Source organism: Gymnoscopelus microlampas, assembly GCF_963454915.1.
Source record: "Gymnoscopelus microlampas genome assembly, chromosome: 23".
In the NCBI taxonomy this organism is placed as follows: domain Eukaryota; kingdom Metazoa; phylum Chordata; class Actinopteri; order Myctophiformes; family Myctophidae; genus Gymnoscopelus; species Gymnoscopelus microlampas.
Genome location: NC_139960.1, coordinates 31,963,948 through 31,985,260, shown reverse-complemented (window position 1 = coordinate 31,985,260; position 21,313 = coordinate 31,963,948). Strand labels below are relative to the sequence as shown.

The window sequence follows — 21,313 nt, the reverse complement described above, 5'->3', positions numbered from 1 at the left end:
ACTAATTTTGCTGGGGACCCGTTGGAACCCCTCCAAGAACCACTGTTGTACTTGAGTAAAAAATGTTTTAGTATCTGTACTTTACTTGAGTATTTTTGGATACTTTCACTCCACTACATTTCCAAGGAAAATACTTTTGACTCCACTACATTTCTAGGGGAGGAAACAAAGTACATTATGAATTAACCACTTAAGCCCTATTTGGATCTATGAGTTGACGCGACACATCAGCTTGTAGATCTGCTATTTTCACAGTTTTTTGGGGGGGACGTTTCTGGAAAATCTTTAAATCTAAATTCTAAAAGTCTAAATTTCAATACCAGTAACGCATTGCCATTAAAAAGAAAATTTACTTTGTAATTTGCCCTTTTGAATACTTAAGTATTTAAGTACTGACTACTCCAGCACTTTAACTCGCATACAATATGACGGAGCAACTTTCATTTGTAGTTGAGTCAAATTTGACCAGGAGTATCATACTTTGACTCATGTACTGGAGTTCAGTACTTTGTCCACCACTGTTACCTTTCAATCGCTCTGTGCCACTTTACTAACGGAGCGTCATGTTTTTGTCCCAACCTGTCACCCACTGGTGTTCTGTTTTGTTTTGTTTTTATTTGGTTTTGATTTTATTTGACCCCCCCCCTTCAGGCGAAGAAGCCTGTTTGCCTTCCTTACCCTCCTGCCATCCTGCCTTTGGACTGACTATCTTTTGGCTTTTTATATTAATCCTTGGTAAGTAAGCTCTGTTTGCCCAAAGCATCACCATCATCACCCACTGCATCTGAGGGAGCATGTCTTCTTTAGCAAAAAAACACAGATCTACTACATAGCCATAGATGTTGTTTTTACCAGACAGGGTTCCAGTCATACCGTGCGGTGTCAGGGAAAAGTCTGGAATCAATGTAGGGGAAATAAATCACAGAATCGACTGAAAAATCTAGACCTACAGTATGGTTCTCAAACGTATTATTTTATTTCAAGGATCCCTATAACTCAGAGTTACAGATCTGTAAGGGTTCATTTGGAGCCCCTTCAAGGAACCCTGAGGGTCCCTGGACACCTTGAGTGAACCACTGATCTAGACGCTTTGGCAAAACAGTGTTTAATTTTTGTGGTTGTTTGTGAATTTTTACAGAATATACCGTATGTTCTTTCCCCCTCACGCAGCCACAGGAAGACAATTCAAGTGGCACCTTTGATTTCAGACTTTGCGGACACCGTTTTAGAACAACCCTAAGCTAGAAACGTCTCAGAGATTTTGCGTATAATCCCCAAATTACATTTCTTTCTTTTTTTCTATCACCATGCTAGTGATATTCTAAATCTGAATAAAACAAAATAAATAAAAAGGAAAAGCTTAGTACAGCAAGTTGATTCATGGGATGAATACAGTACGTAGTTAGGAAACTGACATTCTAAGCATGTGGAACTCTTGTCTTGTAAAACTACTTTTATGGTTGGACTGACTTTGTGATCTTGTTGAAGGCTGGACTACTAACATACTGCACTGTAGCCAAATTCCAATGCTCTTAACTTCCACGCTCGCTCACTCTACTCACGCCCTCCACTCGCGCATTAGTCCCGCCTCCGATTATCCACAAGTCTGGAGGAATCAAGCAGGTTGGACTGACAGCCACATTCCAATACTCACATTCCTGCCTACTAGCTCGCTCGCCCCTCCTGAATGTCATGTCGTATATCAGACGTTGTATTTCTCTCATGGTATATGAGCTGTTTGACATGCATTCTCCCACACCATGCACAACAAACAGCATGATTACATTAAAGATCTACCCATTCTTCAATTTGTTGCTTCAGTAGATCACGTTATTCAGATCACTTCTGCAGTTTAATCAAGTGGGACACTTTCACTCTCAGACCATTCAACACCCGCATGCAGGCACGTTATGTTTACATTTTAGGATATGATCATGCAGATCAAAGTTTCGTCCGCTCTAAAACATCCCTTTGAAGTCCGCAACACGGCATGGCTTTTAATCTTGCAGATTGTCGTGTTTTCCATCCCATTGCCCGAAGAGGCGGTCCATCCAATAACAAAACAGATAGGCAGTCAACAGTTCGGCGAGCGGGCGAGAACAGGCTGGAGTGAACACTGGTTGTAGTCTTGCTTTTTCTCGCTCCAAGCGGCTTGGAGAGCTCACTCGCTCTCCGGTACCGGCTCCTCCAAAAGCAAATTACCATTTGGGACACAAAAAAAGCTGGAGGGCCGAGTGTTGAGTGAGCGAGCGTGAGCAGAGATTTGGGTATTGGAATTTGGCTTTTGTAGCATGTCTCCAATACTGGCTTTGCTCTCTGCATGCCATCTAAACGCACCATCTGTAATTCTTATTCCTGTTTCATTAGGAGAGGGGTAACCGGAAGAGTGGGCACCTGAACATGGTTGGCAAATCAATGTTAAATTGGCTATTTTCCCCAAAATGTAAACAAAATAAAGAATAAATGTATATGCTTTAAACAATGGTCTGAAGTAATGTAAAGTATACATTATTTGAAAATGCTAGAACATTTGACATTTTGAGGCCTAATATTTCTACAATTGCTACAATTGACTAAAAAACATGTGGCTAGCCAATCATTACGTATGGGCATAAACAAGAAGTTGAAGGGTAAATTTAGATCTGATAATGATGTACCGAGCATGCTCAATGCAATTCTTTTCTTTTCTTCTTTTTTGTTTTTACGGGACGAAAAATAGCCAATTTAAAGTTGAGGTGCGCACAATGTTTGGGTGCCCACTCTTCCAGTGCCCGCTGTGAGTGTGCCTGTAGCCTAGATTCTACTGTAGTGCATGTCTCTGGTTGAAGGACCAGGTTTGACTCTAGAATGCAAATGCAAGAAGCATGGAAGTGTGGGAGGACTAGTAAGTGTGAATAGACCAGTGTTCTGGATGTTAACTACGGTATGTGCACAGTGCGGTTAACCAGGAGCACTTTGCCCATTTTCAACCTATCTTCACATAATTGGTCCTCACTAATGCTCAATATGATGATATGGCACATTTTTTTGTCTGCTCAGTCTGTGTCTCAGAGGAGGGCTGTGGACAGTTCAGAAACCTGCCTACCAGTGACATCATCGGTAGGCAGGTTTGGTCATTTCAAGCAAGATAATTTGTTTTATTTGTTTACTCATACGAGAACAGTTACTTCTAAAATAGCAAGCTATCTATCCAGAAATAGAAAGCCTGCAGTTTCTATTAGCTTGGATTCCCCATTGATGATGTCACTGGTAGGCGGGTTGCTGAACTGAGAAGGTGCCATCTTATAATGATCATTAGGACCAGTTAAATGAAGATAGGTTGAAAATGGGTGAAGTGCTCTGTACTGCAGCATACGACGACTAGCAAAAATAGCCGATCTACAAGCTCACACATGTGTTGCAATGCGACACATTATGAGCTTTGTAAATCGGCGCCAAGGTGCAAGTGGTTAATTTTTTCAAACATTTTGTGGAGTTGGTGCATGATTTTCATGTCCTAATATTGTGTAATTTTGTTATTCTAAAATACTTCTTATTTTACAGTTCTGCTTGATAGAGAATACTTAGCAGAATAGTATTCTAGTGTGCAGCTCTGTATAGGGCATAGCAGTGGCGGCCATTTGTGGTGCCACGGATAGAAAACCCATTCGTTTCCCCATAGAGATTTCCGAAAATATGTATATAAATTATTTTAACCTGGAACCAAGCCATCCAGGCTCCTGGTGAATCATGCAAATATTTTTTTGGGGCGGTTTTCAGATATCTTTTTGACAATTTTGATGCTCCATGATTCACCAGGAGCCTGGTTGGCTTGGTTCCAGGCCTAATAGAATTTATATAGATATTTTCGGGAAATGTCTATGGGAAAAAATGTATTGGTTTTCTATCTGTAGCACCACAAAATGGCCACCACTGCTCTGCCCTATACAGTAATGTGGATGGACAGTGGAGCTGCGGTGGTACAAACGCATGCACACATCATATACATGCTTTCCATTTCTGCATTCTGTAGGAGCAAGACAGCTTTAAAGAAACGGAAGCTAACAAGGTAACAACACAACTAAAGGCTAATTTATACCACGACCGGCGACCGTGCTGCTCGCCGAATATAACCCACGTTCAGTTATTTTCGCAAAGCAACACGGTCCTACAAGGAAGTACAGATTAGCCTTAACCCATTTAGACCTGGAAAACATGTGTCATTTTAGATTTTATATATATATATATATATAGCAACATCGGTCTTTCTGAAAACTTAGGATTTAGAAAGTCGGGCAGAAACCTCTTAAATCCATTTTCTAACGTTTTGTGTTTTTTTGTAAACTAACGCCCTACTTCATCATACTACACCTACAGCGTCATACAAAGTACTTAAAGTAGCAGATCTGCAAGCTCGAAACGCTGCGCAAATCGTCGTGTTTTGAGCTTGTAGATCTGTTACTTTTGCTATTTTTTTATTTGAATCCTGAAAAGTAACAGTTTTGGACATGAGGCTTCCACCCGACAGAGATGATTTGTAGAATGGGCCTCAGGTCTAAATGGGATAAGTCACAGCGTTTTTGTGTTGGCTTGTAAGTATACAGCTCTGTGTGTGGGTGTCTGTGTTTGTAAAGCACGGCCCCTTCCTATATAAACCCATTGTAACTTCATTTTAACCATGTTAAGACTCATTGAAAACACACGTCCTTGGTTCTGGTGACTGATATCGTCCTTTAAATAGGGGGCCTGTGTTTTTCCTTTATTTTATTTATTTATTTAGTTAATTCTTTTACATTTTCAGAAATAAAATAAAAATAAATAAAAATATGACCAAAAATAATGACCATGACCAAAATAGAGATTATTAATCGATTATTTTATTAAATTATCGATAATTTATACATTGATTATGTCGATGAACTGTTTGCACCCCTAATTCACTGTGGTAGTGTGTCCATGTACTGTGAGCCTAGTCAGGGCTCAATCTTCTACACACTACTGCCCCCTGCTGTCCACTCCTGACCCGTTCTACTGTGTTGTTTACAGTCCTGTCCAGCTAGATGACTTTGACGCCTACCTTAAAGACATGTGCAAAGACTCTGCCTACAAGTTCTCCCTGCAGTTTGAGGTACAGTAGCTAATGCCCAAAAGCATTCGTGGCCCACCCATCTAACCACTTTATTCAAGTGAATTGAAAAAGGCATGAATCTGGGATGCTCGGGTGGCACAGGGGTAAAGTTCCTCCACACCCACCGCAGAGACTGGTTACGTAGGTTAGAACAGTGGTTCTCAAACTTTTTCATGTCAAGGACCCCCAAAATTATATGTATTTTGGCTGCGGACCCCCATCTTAAAAGTTGTTTGTGCCAGGGACCTCCAGAATTAAAGATTTGAGTAAAAAAAAATCACTTGAAAGATTTGCACACATTTTCAAGATTCTTCAAAAATAGCAGATCTACAAGGTCGTAGCGCGCCACAAAGTGACACGCTATGAGCTTGTAAATCTGCTATTTTTGAATAGCCAAAGTATATAATTAAAGTGGTTAAAATGATAATGACGCTATATCACTTATTTTGCTGGTGACCCCCTGGTACTCCCCCCAAAAGCACCCCTGGGGGTCCCCGGACCCCACTTTGAGAACCAATGGGTTAGAATCCTCCATCCTTCATGGATTAGTTTTTTTACCAGTTGTTGTTGTGATTTTCCAGGAGCTGAAGAGCGTGGGTCTGGACCTGTCCCATGATGCAGCAGACCTGCCAGTCAACAGGCCCAAGAACCGCTACACCAACATCCTGCCATGTGAGTGCGCTGTAGAGTTGGGCCCTTGATGGCCCCTATCGTTCGCTGTCGGGCAGAAACCTCCAGAAATCTCCATGTTCTAACTGTTAGGTTTTTTTCCCCGTAAATCAAGGCCCTACTTGATCACGCTACAGCGTCACACAAAAGCATGGATCTGCTACTTTTGCTGTTTTTGAATTTGAATCCTGAAAAGATTCAATCCAGGAATCAGTGGACAGTAACAGATTCAATCCATGAATCCATTGGAACACAGATCTTTAAAAAAATATATAATAATAATAACATTTTGGACATATGAGGTTTCCACCCGACAGAGACGATATATTGATTATTGAATGAGAATATCGTCCCTGTCGGGCGGAAACCTTGTTGTTTGTTTGATTGATTGATTGAAATTTTTATTAGGCAAGAGAATGTAATACAACACAATTTATAATACTTTTGTCTAAAAGGTCCGACCAAAAAAGTCCTTGCGGACTTGTTTCCGTTGGGGTCCTTAAATTAATTTCATAGACATATATAGTAGCAACCAAACTACAGGGAAACTGGTACTAGCCTAGCTCCTCTTTTGGCCTCCAGAAAGATAAGTTTTTAGGGCTGTTTTGAATGGGCCCAGTTAACTTGTATCGCTGTATGTTCAAGAAAAAAAAGAACCTGTGTTCCAATGGATTCATGGATGCTAGTTATTATTTAGTCACAAGCCCTTGTTAATACTTTTCATTGGTTATGTCACTGTCTGAGTCAGGGCAGGATTGTAGGACCCAAGTGCAGGAGAGACAGAGGCCAACAGGTCAGTTTAAAGGGTTTATTAACTCAAAGATAGGAATACAAACAGGAACTGACACCATGAGCAAACTACACGCAACATAAGACAATGAACAAGCAAGGTCGAGGTGCCAACTCAGGGCTTAAATAGACAGGGAAATAATAAGACTCAGGTGAACTCAACAGACAATCAACACTGGGATAGGCTGAGGGACTAAGAGGACACAGGAGGAGAACATGACTAATCACACGGGAGGTGAGAAAAGACAGGTAACAGTAACTAAGCACAACAGGAAACAATACTACAAAATAAAGGAACACAAAAGCACGGCAAAGGCAACAACAGAATAACAGAACACAAGGAACTATACAACATAACAGTCCTAATAAGTCTGCGACCTTATAAGGGCAGGAAGGTCTAAATAATAGAGTCAAAGTCCACGGCCCGAGGAGCGGACCGTGACAGGCCTAAAGAACAGGCCTAAAGTGCCCACGACCATATAAGGGCAGAAAAGGTCCCAGGGCTGAGAATTACAGTCAATGTCCACGGCCCGAGGAGCGGACCGTGACAGGTTAAATATTTGTAAAACACACAGACACACTTAACAACTTTAAAGTGGCACTATGTCAATTTATTTTATGAATAAAATGTAAGTTTGTCTAATCTGTATGGTAGAATATGTGAATACAATATAACTTGTACAATCAGAGTGGTTGTATTTTGTCACCTTGCTCTTCCATTGAAACATTTAGATCGTGCCGAACAAATGTATCCCCTGAGCAAGCAGGTGATGAATTTGAGCTCAATGGTAAAAATGTTAGCACTTGCACGGATAACCGGGTTCAAATCCGGGTAGAAGAGGAAAGTTACATAGTGCAGCTTTAATTTTTAAAAATGTTCAGAGATAGAATAAATTGCTGATCTCCAAGCTCATAATCATGAGCTCGTAGATCAGCTATTTTAGCTACTTTTGCACATTCATTTTATTATTTTTTTAACGTTGAAATGTGGAGATACAAGGTTTCTGTCTGACAGCAACGATAGTACAGAGAGCCACCATAGAAGACAGTAATGTTGTCGCTCACAACATGATGCATTGTGAGCTTGTAGATTGGCTGTTCTTGAAAGACTGAAAAAACTTTGGTAACTCTTTTAATATTCTTTAAACAACAATTTTCATCCACATGCCCAAATGCCAGGTAGAAAGAGCATGGTTAAAACAGTGGCGTAGCCAGAACGCTAGCCGAGGCTGGGCCTAGGGAGTCGCGCGCGCGATCCGGGCGTTATTAGTGGTGTTATTAGTGTTTTTTTATGCTTTTTTTGCGGGTTTTTGATGGATTTCTGGTACCTATATATACACTGTTATCAAAATGACTGAATATGACATAAAAATAAAAATAAATTAAAAAAGAAAGTTATGATTTTTTTTGGGAGGTGGGCCAAATGGGTGGGCCCAGGACTACCTATGCCCACCCTTGGCTACGCCCCTGGGTTAAAAACACAAATATTGGCAATTTGTAATCTTCTCTCCAGATGACTTCAGCCGTGTGCAGCTGATCTGCATGCATAACGACGAAGGCTCCGACTACATCAATGCCAATTACATACCAGTGAGTAGGCCTGTCACAATTATTACCTTATCACAAGTATTTGATTGCTGTTTGACTTTTAGGCTTTGTAAACACAAACTGCAAAAAGCAGACATGACAAATATCTTAAATGCAATTATCAATTATCTCGTCATAATGTTCCCATGTTCAATGTCAAAAACACCACTAAATCGCTAATCGAAATGTATTTGAATGTCAAGTAAGATTTTATGATGGCAACGGCCCCAGTGAGTGCCTCATGACAGCCTGAGCAATGGTACAATGATGGCGTTTAAGTCAGTGGTGTAAAATACTCAACCCCAGTGCGTGAGTCAGTATAGATGCTACTGATCAAATATAACTCCACTGCAAGTGAAAGTTACTCTGTCAAATTTGTACTTGAGTTAAAGTACTGGAATAATTGTCATTAGAAATACTCAAGTATTTAAACTCATTATGTTTGATAAGCAAAGACCCTGAATTATAAAGCATGTGACTTACACACCAAAGTCACACATAATGCACTGTGCTGTGAAAAGACATAAAAGGTCTAAACCTTGTCTTGAACAGCCACTGTATAATTGCTACAATATAATAACAACAGGCCAGTTTATACTTATTGGGGTTGTTGTCAGACCACAGGCCGGTCTGATGTAGGAACTGTTGGCGAAATGAGTACATTTGCATGCACTGTCCAGCGCAGTGTTGAAAGTACACAATGGCCGCTTTTCCATCAAAAGAACTTTGGTTCTAGAACTGGTTCCTTTTCTAGATTCTTGGAACCTTTCTGCTTTCACAGAACCGGCAGCGAACTGGCCTGCGTTTCCACCAGTTTTAAGCAGAACCATTGTAACTGGGGGTGGCATAGCTGAATGGTTGGAGAGCCAGCCTGGGGGGCAGCAGTCCTCAGATGCCCCAGGTTCAATTCCAGGCCTGACCAGCAATGTGTCAAATATGACAGGTCAAAGTGTCAATTTCACAGGGGAAGTTTCCCTTTTCTTTTTTTTATGATGATTTTTCACTTGCTTTTGTCATTGTTTATATCGCATCTGCATCGTTCCCAGTTCAAAGCAAGAAAAAAAAGAGTATTTTTATGGTTCCAGTTCCGAACCAACTTTTAGGGTTCTGAACCAATTCATTTTCAGTAGAAACACTCTGAACTGGATCAAAATTAGGCGGGAAAAAAGAACGGAACCGGTTCAACCCCGGTGGAAAAGGGGCCACAGTGTGCTCTCGGTAAATTGTGTCTGGCTCCTCGCAGGGTTACAAGTCTCCCAGAGAGTACATCGCCACCCAGGGTCCTCTGCCTGAAACCCGCAACGATTTCTGGAAGATGGTCCTCCAGCAGAAGTGCCCTATTATCGTCATGCTCACACAATGCAACGAACGCCGAAGGGTGAGAGACGCAGAACATTTCACTCAATAGACCATGTTTACGTGGCAGTCATTTTGCTCTTATACTTCATACGCAGGAGCAGAGCACTCAACGAGTAAAATGTTCAAAGATACATTTTCAGTTGTGACTTGCAGTGTTGAGTGGTTTGTTTGTGTGTGCTGTGTTTGTTTTTACAGGTGAAATGTGACCACTACTGGCCCTTCACGGACGACCCAGTCATGTACGGGGAGATCAGTGTGGAGATGATGTCTGAGACAGAGTCACCAGAGTGGACCATCAGAAAGTTCAGACTGGGATATGTAAGTACTAGGGGTGTCACTAAATAATCGTCCCACAATATATCGCAATATTAAAACATGATGATAGGTATTGTTGCAACGTCATACTGTATCGCAATGTTTTTGTGTGTGCAATGTGTCTGTGTCCAGCTGACGCTCGTTGCCCCTCGTTAATGTTATATGCATCAAGGCACTAATGTTTTCTGCACTTTCAAATAGGCCTAAGATAGCATCAAAGCCAAATATCTTTTTTTTACAAACGACCCTCTCTGGTATTATAGATATTTTGTTTGAGCTGTTGTTAATAAACAAGCTACACATGGTTGGTAAAGTCCAGATGACAACAATATGACTATGAGGTTATGTCCCTTAAGCTTGTATAATTTAGTGTTTTTAAAGTATACATAAAGCACTTTTAAACTGAAGATGATGGCCAATGTTGATGATTATTGGAAGAAAGAAAAAATAGTAATAATAATAATATTGTATCGCTCAATATCGTGTATCGTATTGTATTGTGAAATTTGTGTATCGTGGCACCCCTTGTAAGTACCACACTGGACCATTAGGAAGGTCAGACAGACAGGGATATGTAAGTAGTAGGACTCAAACTATTGATTATTTTCTAAGCAATCATACAGTACTATCGCTAACTTTTTCGATTAATTGAAATAATCGAGAAGAAGCGTTGTACATATGCATTTGTGGGGTGAGTAACGCTGCTGAGTGTGTGGGTTGCACCCCTGAAAAATGAGAGAGTAATAGACCATATCAGAATATTTGAATGTTTGTTAACAAACAGGTATTTTCCTCTGTGTAAAACAACACATATTACACATTATAACACAGTTGACTAACAGGTATATCCGGGTAGAATGTCTATGGATTTTCGCAATACAATATAAAAAGTGTCCAGAACATTAGCTGTAGTTTGACAACCTGTGAATATTTGGAACAAAATGATGTATTTCTAATAGTCAATAACAATATTCATAAGTTTCCCGTTCTTTCAGAAATAAGGTTAATGACCTTTATCTGCTATTTTTTAAATTAATTGGATATTTTGCATTTTTGTAACATAAATCTTCTCTTCCGGGGGTCCCTGGCACAAAACATTTTCAGATGTGGGGTCCGCGGCCAAATACATATCAATTTGGGGGTCGTTGACTTGAAAAAGTTTGAGGATCACTCCTATACAAGGATTGTAAGTGGAATCATTATCTTTTGTTACACTGTCGCCCCCTGCAGGCGGATGAGACACAGGACGTGTTGCATCTGAACTACACGTCGTGGCCGGACCACGGCGTTCCCACCGTCAACGCCATCGAGAGCATCCTGCAGTTCGTCCACATCGTCCGACAGCAGGCCAACCGCACCCCCAAAGACCCCATCATAGTCCACTGCAGGTCAGAAGAAACACACACACACACACACACACACACACACACACACACACACACACACACACACACACACACACACACACACACACACACACACACGTGCACATACTGTACTTTGTGTTTCATTGGGGTTCCGTGAAATTTGGCAAAAATATGTGCATGTGCAGTACATATCGTTGCTGTCAGGCAGAAACCTCTTATCTCCATATTTTTTGTGTTTTTTCACCCCATAAATCAATGCCCTACATATCAGGATTTCAACCCGACAAGAGACGATATAATGTACCTGCACATATTCATTATAGTGGCATAATTTTACATTCTAATTCAAAATTAACCACTTAAGCCATATTTTATACCTGGCGCGGAGCAATAGCAAGCACATTGTGAGCTGTAATCCTTGACATAAAACCACACTGGACTGGATTCACTGCCATTCATTTGCAGTGAACACTGCAAAATGAATCACTGGTCAGCGAATTGAATCTATCAATACACTCTTTTCATCGTTGATGTCGGGCAGAAATCTGATTCTTTCCGTGAATTAATGCCCTACTTCATCATACCACAGTGTCACACAAAAGTAGCAATAAATAGCCGATCTACAGTACAAGCTCTACATGTAGATCTGCTATTTGTGAGTGTGGGTTTTATAAATATTGAACCAATGAAAAGCATTAACAACAGCTGGTGACTAAATCACAACTACATTGCATTCAATGGAACACAGGTTCTGCCCGACAACAACGACATGTAATTTTCTGTAGTACTGCAGACAGACCACATTGATTCATGAACCTGAGTGCTTAAGTGCAGCCATGTCTCTGGCTACCTTCCCAGTCTTGAAGGACATGGCTGAGATGGCTTATATGTATATCGTTGCTGTCATGCAGAAAACCTCTTATCTCCATATTCTAACTTTCTGTATTTTTTTGTAAATTAACGCTCTACTTGATCATGCTACAGTGTCACACAAAACCATCAAAAGTAGCAGATATGCAAGCTCAAAACACGGCGCGAAGCGACGCGTTTTGAGCTTGTAGATCTGCCACTTTTTCTTTGGTTTTCTTTTTTTTTATCCTGAAAAGACCCGACAGAGACGATATTCTTCAAGACAAGTCTTAGAGAGGATTATACGCTTGAAGGCACAATCTGTAAACTTTTATGTCCTATTCGGTATTTCGAACCTGGGTCTCCCCGCACGAGAGACCATTTCTACCGCTCACGACACGAGGCCACTTGGCCACGGGAGATATTGTGCTCATGAGATTCAGGCAGTGCTGCTTGTCAACCAGTAGCTACTGTGTAGACTGCTTCTGTACACTAACTGGTCTATATACGTATAATGGTACTGCGGCAGCTGCTGATAAATGCTGATGGTGTATATACAGTAATACGCTGTGCATATATACAGTGTACACATGCCAACCTATTTGATGAATGTATTAGTATTAGCCTACTGTCTCTTTTTCTCTACTATTATTACCTATGCTGCTAGAATGTCTGAAGGAAGCTGAACAAAAATATGTTTTACCCTTACGTACCTGTACACAAGCTGTAACGATAAAATACAACCTTGACCTTGAACCAGGTTATTTCCAGGTATTATTATTATTATTATTATTATTATTATTACCCTTATTATTATTATGCTGACTGTGTTCCTGTTTGCTCCCACAGCGCTGGCGTAGGGAGAACAGGGACGTTTATCGCCCTGGACCGGCTCATGCAGCACATCAGGGAGCACGAGTTTGCAGACATCCTGGGCATGGTGTCAGAGATGCGCTCCCACCGCCTGTCTATGGTCCAGACGGAGGTAAATGGCACAACTTTTATCAACACATTGTCTGAAAGCCAGCGTTTAGTTACATGTTCTATGTTTAGACCTGTTCGTGCTGGTGTCGTGCGATGCATTTTGAGCTTGTAGATCGGCTATTTTTCGGCTTTAGGCTTACGGTAAATGGCAAAAAAAAAAATTGCCGTCCTAAAATGTTGATGTGGTGTGTGTGTGTGTGTGTGTGTGTGTGTGTGTGTGTGTGTGTGTGTGTGTGTGTGTGTGTGTGTGCGTGTGCGTGTGTGCGTGTTGTAGGAGCAGTATGTGTTCATCCACCAGTGTGCGCTGCTCATGTGGAAGAAGAAGAAGCAGCAGTCCATCACCAGTGATGTCATCTACGAGAACGTCAGCAAGACATAATGACCGCCGCGCTCCGCAGACAGTAAGACCGGATTGATTGAATTGATTGATTGATTAATACATAATAACAATGTCTTTATTGTCCCCTCAGGGATATTCATCTTCACAGTCTGTTCAACAGAAAAACACATAACCATGTAGCACAGAACAACATACTGTAACACAGAACAACATAACACCAAGACAACACATGAAATGGCCAATACACTAGTTTGGGTCCCGGGCAAAGGTCTAATTTCTCTTTTGGGTCTTGAGCTAGGAAGTTTGGGAACCACTGCTCTAGTGAGTGATGCCGACGAGCATAACATGGGCTCATCTGACCTCGTTCCCCCCAAAATACAGCTCAAACACGGGGGAAAAATACTTCTACTAAGCTTCCACCGAAATGTGGAATGCATTACCGGAAGCCATTAATGATCTAGACTCCCTACTCAAACTCTAAACTAACCTAAAAGAATGGCTGACCTCAAACCACAATTGGGCTTAGTAGAACGCCTTAGGACAGTGTTTCTCATGTCAAGGACCCCCACATTGTATTGCCACGGAGAAAGAAGACTCATTCCAGTGTTATGCTGACAAACACATTGTAACCTTTGTGTGTGTTGCAGGTTGTGATCAACAGAACCTCCCTGAGCTGCAGGCCTCCATTCTGTGCAGAGAGACTCACGTCATCATCCCAAACAAACAAAAAAACAAAAAGAAGAACAACAACAACACCAACTAAATATCTACACCAAAACGAAAAATATTTTTTTGTTGGAATCAGCGTGTTGAGCAGGGCAGGTGTTTTGGCCTTAAGGACGGTACATTCGAAACACCACAATCCTGCCCAACTAACTGTCCGCCCTCATGTGACGAGGACACTGCGGGGGTCGGTGTGGAGTGGGGGTGGGGGTTGGGGGGTGGGGGGGTCGGGGGACGTAGCGCATGACCCTACCAAATGAATGGACGACTATTGAGCGACCTACAAGTGGATCCGCCCCTCAGTTCGGTTCGCGCAAGGCGACACAGGCGGGAGTCAGCGTTTTTATCGTTCACGTTCTCGTTTTTGTTTTAATCTCAGGATTTACGCTGAAAAACCAGCAAGCACACTGGCCTCTTTTCCCCCCCTGTCCCACCCACCCACCCACCCAACTGCTGTGGTTCAACATGGGAAGGTTGGCAGTTGTGCACTTGAACGTACTGTAGTGTATATCGGAATGATAGCTTGTGAGTGTACAGTATAGGATTCACTGGTTAGTTTGTAGCATTCACGTTTTCTTTTTTTTTACAGTGTCCAGCATTGCCAGCGTTCAATAGAAGGCAAAGATTCTTGACCTTTAACCCTAGGGGCTGTTTGTCAAAGACTAGTAAAGGTTTCACTGCCACCCATACCGTATATGGGACTAACACGTCTATAATGACTATACCTGCTGGAACACCTTGCTCACTACTGCTTTCTCAACCTCGCGGACAGCTCGCCAGGAATGCTGACGCATAACGGTACGGACTACAGGTACCGTCTGAGGATTTACAGGAGAATCCGCAAAGAGAGGGAAAGGGCACACGCACAAACACAAACGTTTATGGGAATGCCTTTCTTTGAGACTTGATCGGCCTCATGCTCCCAGGTCCTCCCACCGTGAGGTTCGTGGCTAAGAGACGCTAGAAACTGTCTGGCCATATGGCTCTTTACCACTACAAGAACTATGTGAACCGTGGCCCGTGAAACGTATTTCACAGGTTCTGGATGTGTTTCCATAATACACTACGGCTACATTTTTTTTTTCATGATGTAGCGTGACGAAAAGAAAAAAAAGAAACACATCACAGAACTTCACGGGTTCTGGAAAGCTTTCAGATTATGGAAGGTTTCTGGGTTAACCCCTTCGTAGTGGTTAAAAGAGCTTATAGAGACTCTTGGTTGTAATTTTGCACTGAGGCCTTTGGGAGGCGCTGCCACCAGTCTGACCTGCTGAAGATGAGAAGGGCGATGGAAATCGGAGGCAACGACCGTCGTTTTACCCCCGTGGCTGCTGCTTCTTCTGATTGTGGAAACAATTTTACCTGTACAGTATTTGTCCATAGATATTTGTACCGTTCAGTGCACCTCACCACGGCAGAACCCCTTTCTAACAAATCTGCGTTTAAAACATGAAAGGCCAAATTTATGCTCGGAGCGACACATTGTCGACCGACGTGTCGACCGACGCAGTGGTTCTCAAACTTCAAAACGTTTATGTCAAGAACCCCCAAATTAATATGTATTTGGACAAGGACCCCCATCTGAAAATATATTATGCCATATAAGATTTGTGTTGTTAAAATGTTACAATATTTCGAATTTCTCAAAATGTCTTTTGTAGGTCAGCTATTTTCAAATAGCCGATGTACTGTATATCGGGTGAAAGTGGTTAAACAGATTTTGATGTCATTTTAACTAATTTAGCTGGGGACCCAGGCCTCAAGGACCCCTGGGGGTCCCCGGTCCGGAGGGCACTTTCTCATTTTTACCAGAGGTACGTGTCACCGGAGGTCCTCCGCGACACGTTCCTTTCGTAGCCGCGACCGTGTCGGCCCGACACTTAACTTGGCCTTTAGGAGGAGGACGAGCGATGTTGGAAAAACATGAAATGGAGATGTTTTTACTCGGTTATTTCGATCGTCTATAGTTTACCAGGGTATGTGGATTTATTAGTTGCAACTTTTTTTTATTATTTTTTTTAGATGAACGGTGTGTGTTCGAAATTGAGCATATCTGGCACTTGCAGTAATCCTAGCTGGTCTAAAGATAATTTTATTACAGAGGTAGTGGAGCTGCCAGTAACATTTCCACATTGGTGTTGGATCACATCAAGACCTGCTGTAATACATGGCTTCCCTCAACGGTTCTTACTGTACTGTACGTAGGGGGAGATGCCAGAAACATATCTTATCATATCTTTCGTACGCACAGAAGAAATATGGTTCTTAAATGGTTCTTTAAAAGGCTATATGATTCCACAAAGAACCACCACCTTCAAAAGAACCTTTATTTAGTGAATGGTTCCTCATGTTCCTCATATTGTTAGGGAATCTTTTTTTTAAATCGAAGTTCTTTGAGGAACCACAAATTAACCATCTGTTGACGGTTCTTTGACGCTTTTACCCACTTAAACCCTAGCATCCCAATGTTGGGCATGTCTTGATAGGTGAACATTCGCCAAAAATAGCTGATCTTACAAGCTCATTGTGAGCTTGTAAATCTGCTATTGTCAGAGAGATTTGGTATAGAGATAAATGTAAAAAAAAAGAGCTGACCAAGCACAGACCCCAGGAGACACCGGTCGATGAAGTATAGGGTTTGAGTGGTTAAGGGTTCTTTATTGAATAAAATAACCTGGTGCAAGTGGCAAGTGGTCCCCTGAATAATTGGCAAAACATTAAGATTTTAATGATAGACAAGAACATGAAGTATTCTACGTTTGGTTCCACTGATCCAAGCCGGGAACACGTTAGTTAGTTTGATTGATCATTAAATAGACATGATTTCTTTTCGAGATTTTGAAGTGGGCCCTGATTCAGAAAAGATTGAGAACCACTGGTTTTATGTGATCTGTCATCTTTCTATTGGAGCCAGCAAAAAAAACGAAACAGATTTCACACCGCCAAGAATTGTCGAGTATGTGTGATTAACCACTTACGCCTGATTCGTAGATCAGCTATTTGAAAATAGCCGATGTACAAGCTCATGACACGTCTTCGCATTGCAACGTGTCGTGAGCTTTATTTTGCTCACAAGAGCGGCCAATGGGGTTTAACCAAAGTTTTATAATTGTAGGGTAAATTGCTATGATTTGTTATGTTTTATGAATTGATAACTGAATATTTAACAACTGAATTTCCCTCACGGGATCAATGAAGGTCTTATCTATCTCTTATCTAAATATGTTATTGCCTAAATGGAAAGCAACACATGTGTCCCTACAATCTACTTGGTTCACTATTGAAGTGGGTTACCTTTTTTATTATTAAGCTTTTAGTCCCCAAATATCTGGCAAGGTCAGTGTTAATCATTACTAACACATTAATGATTATGGAGCAATTACAGCATATCGTAGCTGTCGGGAAGAAACCTCATATCTCCATATACAATGTTCATATTTTGTATGAAAATGTATATTTTCAACTCTGGCATCTAGGAGCGTTCCCTGGCGAGCGCCCCGACATTTTCATTCGGGAGAAAAAAGACCAGTGAACACGGCGCCTGACGCCCATACAAGGTTTCCATCCGACAGCGACAATTTAGTTTTTTCCAAGTTCATGGCAATTGAGAGTGTGTTGGCAGGTAGCCATGAACCTTGAGTGCAGTCAGATTGTTTTACAGTTCAGTGCAAGATGCCTATTTGGAATTTATCAGTAGCAGAGCTGATTTAAACGTATTATTAATGAAATCCAGCGCTCCAACTGCAAATGCCATTGTTCTGGGCAGACTTTGTACAGGCACAGGGATTATGCGCTGGCTAATCAGAGCACAGTGGCCTGCCTACGGACAGCCCCTGAGTCCCCCCTCCCCGCCCCACGGGCTCACCCTAAAATATTCTGACATATCAGGTTTAATTGGATATCACGAGGATATCTCCAAAAGAATGCTATCGAAAATCGAATTCACCATCAAGACCTAACATTCAATTTCCTTGGCTATATCATCTATCCAGGTTACCACTGTGTGTGTGTGTGTGTGTGTGTGTGTGTGTGTGTGTGTGTGTGTGTGTGCGTGTGCGTGTGCGTGTGCACGTGCGTGCGTGCGTGTGTATTGCTATGCGTGCGTGTGTATTTCTATACTTGTCAAGGCCAAGTGTCCGAACGACTAGTAGTTTTTGGGAATTCTAGATCATTCTACACCATTTTCCTGGTCCTCACAAGAGAAAGGATTTGGGGAGTTCAGTTTACAATTATGAAAAGGGTCAGTTTGGGATTAGGGTTAGGACCAGACATTTGGAGGTTAGGTTTAGGGGTTGGGGTTCGGAAGTTTCTCTATTTTATACTTATTGTGCCCTGATGTCACACACTGAAAAATAGCCGATGCAGATCTGCTATTTGTTTTGACTATCTTTTGGGGGCTATTTTCAGCTATTTTTAATGTTGTCCTAAAACGTCGATGTCCTCACAAGTATAGTAATACAAAGCTGTGTGTGTGTGCGTGTGTGTGGGGGGGAGGGGGGTTATTGAATGTTCACAAGAACTGAGATTAGACGACACCCAAGGGGTTATCGAGCACTTCAGTGTTTACTTGTATGAGGGGATAACTACGCTATGTCTTCTTGTATGAGGGGATATCTAAGCTATGTCTGTTTGGTTTCTCATACTGGCCTTGGATCTTAATTGTCCTTCACAAGCACACGCCTGTAGACTAGAGGACCACTCTAATGTTAAGAGACGTTTGATCCCAGCGCGGTTCACCGCCTACTCACAACAGTAGGTTACATCTCACGATTCTATCAAATGTACTGTACATACTACTTACTGTGTAACTATTTGGTTTCTATTACATAGTAATTCTTGTGGAAATTATTTTATGTTTCTTTTTTATTATTATTATTATTATTATTGTTGTATACATGTGAGTGTTACATGAACCCAGATCCTTTATGTTTGTCTCATTTCTACTGTTTCTACGGTGTTTATTTTTTGAAGGGGGGGTGGCTCATGTTCTGACGTGAATAGTTGGGCATTTTGCAGCGACTGCCCATGCATTTGGAGTGCATGTTGGACACTCAGCACTTCGGGTGCTCATGAGCGCCACCGTGTGGACGTGGAACGAACGCCTGGCTGTGGCCATGCAGCCAAATGCACTTTGTGTTTGAAGTCCGATTCATACTTTATCGTATACGCCGTGGTGCGTGACGAACATAGCCCAACTACAATCTCACAATGCGTGTGCCAGTGGTTCTCAAACGTTTTCATATCAAGGACCCCTACATTAATATGTATTCGGCCGCATCGGACCCCCAACTGAAAATATCCTATATCTAGAAGACACCCTGGAACCCCCTCAATGACCCCTGGGGGTCCCCGGACCCCACTTTGAGAACCACTAGCCGATGCGACGGGTGCGATGCGCTGTGTGTGAGCTTGTATCTGCTATGTTCGGTGCACGGCGCCGCCATAAGACGAAGCGTAAATGAGCCGTTGTCATAATCAGTGGTTCTCAACCTTTTCAGTCCATGACCCCCCAAAATACTCATATTTGAACTGGGGACCCCCCACCCTGATAAGCACTTGGAATGTAGGAGTTGAGGCATTCAATTTAGTTTGATCTTTTTTTTTTATTAAAAGTCCTTAAATTGTCACTTCACTGTCATCTGGGGACCCCCAAAATCATGTGGGGACCACTCTGGGGGTCCTGGCCCACAGGTTGAGAACCACTGTCATAACTGACTGAACATGTAGAGACATTTCCAGTAGCTAAGCACTGTAAACAGTTTGAATACAATGTTTTCCCTTTGCTCAGTGTGTGTCCAGTCAAATCTTGTAAGTTGTTGGTGCCATTCTTGTGCATTGTGTCACTTAAAATTAGCGGGGTGATCTCGGAGCTTCCGATCGCCATCACAGAGTTTTATTGTACGTGTGTGCGTGTTGGAAAAGTAAAATAAAATGTTGCAATATCATTTCTTGAGAGCCGATCTCTATTAACAGGATGAGGATCTAAGAGTGCATTGCACGTTTTTTCCTTATTGGTCCTAAGAAGGAGTAGGCCTATGAAATGTCTATACTTACTACAGTGATTTTCAAATGTTTTGATATTAAGGACCCCCAAATTAAGTATTTGGACCCCCATCAGAAAAAAATGGAGCCACAGCTCCCCATACAAGCTTTGTGTTGTTAAAATGTTGAACATAGTAGTAGGCTATCTAAACTTCATATCTAACATGAGCGCCACCGTGTGGACGTGGAACAAACCCCTGGCTGTGGCCATGCTGCCAAATGCACTTTGGCGCCCCATTTACAAACTGATAGGTTACCATGTAATCAGGCCATATGTAGACGTTATGTAGTGTGTGTGTGCGCGCGAGTGTGCGTGCATGCGTGCGTGCGTGTGTGTGTGGCTAATATTACAAACTCCAGCAGGAAATGGACAGAGGAGGTAGAGTAAAGAGGAAGAGGAGAGCAGAACGATAAGAGACTGATAGGCAGAAACAAGAGGAGGTAAAATCAAACACACACACACATGCACATGCACGCACACTGATGACTAATTTAAGTGGTACTGCGGTAGCAACACAAACTAATTAGCTGTCTGAGACGAAAGCGGACAGGTGATTGAGTGTGTGTGCGCTCCCACGTGTGTGCGTGCGTGTGTACGCGCGTGCGTGCGTGTGTACGGTGAAGACAGGAAGGTAAAGTTTCAAGGCAGAAACACAAGAATAGGTTGTCTCGCTCTCACAGCACTGTACCTGCTGCCCTGTCTGATGGAAACACTGTATCCTGTGAGTATCTTTCATATACATTTGTGTGTGTGCGTGCGGGTGCGTGTGTGTCGGTATTATGTGAATGTTATAGGTAGTTTATCAGACTTGGAGAAAAAAACATGTTGCCCCAGTGGGGGCTCCTCACTGGCAGGTGAGCCAGTAGGGTACAACAGCAGTTGCAAGCAGTAAAAGGAATTAATTAACAACTAAACTGGGAGTTTTATTGGAGAGTTTCATAGGGATAATTGGCTACTCTAAATTATTAGAAGAAGAAAAACAAGTCTTCATGTATTTATCAAGCTATCTCTTGTTGCTGAAACTCAATTTAAATGAAAACAATGTTTTTTAAAGTATGGCTCTGTAGGAGGGCAGTTTGTATAGCTTTTTGTTAGTGGAGAACTGTTACGGTTTAAATGTAAGGCTTATAGCGCGTATAAAGGACAATACATATTCAGTTGTCAACTCACTTCAAGTGTAA

General features: G+C 41.9%; 1 protein-coding gene across 1 annotated transcript in view; it reads left to right on the top strand.

Annotated features, from left to right (window-relative positions):
• ptpro (protein tyrosine phosphatase receptor type O) overlaps positions 1–14,178 on the top strand; it is a gene marked incomplete at its 5' end in the record, with an annotated part of 85,642 nt that extends 71,464 nt beyond the window's left edge. The window contains 11 exons of the mRNA XM_084049558.1: positions 652–735; positions 4,013–4,048; positions 5,026–5,107; positions 5,689–5,779; positions 8,079–8,155; positions 9,396–9,530; positions 9,707–9,829; positions 11,057–11,214; positions 12,892–13,027; positions 13,301–13,427; positions 14,014–14,178. Coding sequence (XP_083905684.1) covers positions 652–735; positions 4,013–4,048; positions 5,026–5,107; positions 5,689–5,779; positions 8,079–8,155; positions 9,396–9,530; positions 9,707–9,829; positions 11,057–11,214; positions 12,892–13,027; positions 13,301–13,405 — 1,027 coding nt within the window. The 3' untranslated portion in view covers positions 13,406–13,427; positions 14,014–14,178. The remainder of the gene's footprint in view (positions 1–651; positions 736–4,012; positions 4,049–5,025; positions 5,108–5,688; positions 5,780–8,078; positions 8,156–9,395; positions 9,531–9,706; positions 9,830–11,056; positions 11,215–12,891; positions 13,028–13,300; positions 13,428–14,013) is intronic.
• Positions 14,179–21,313: the final 7,135 nt, after the last annotated feature.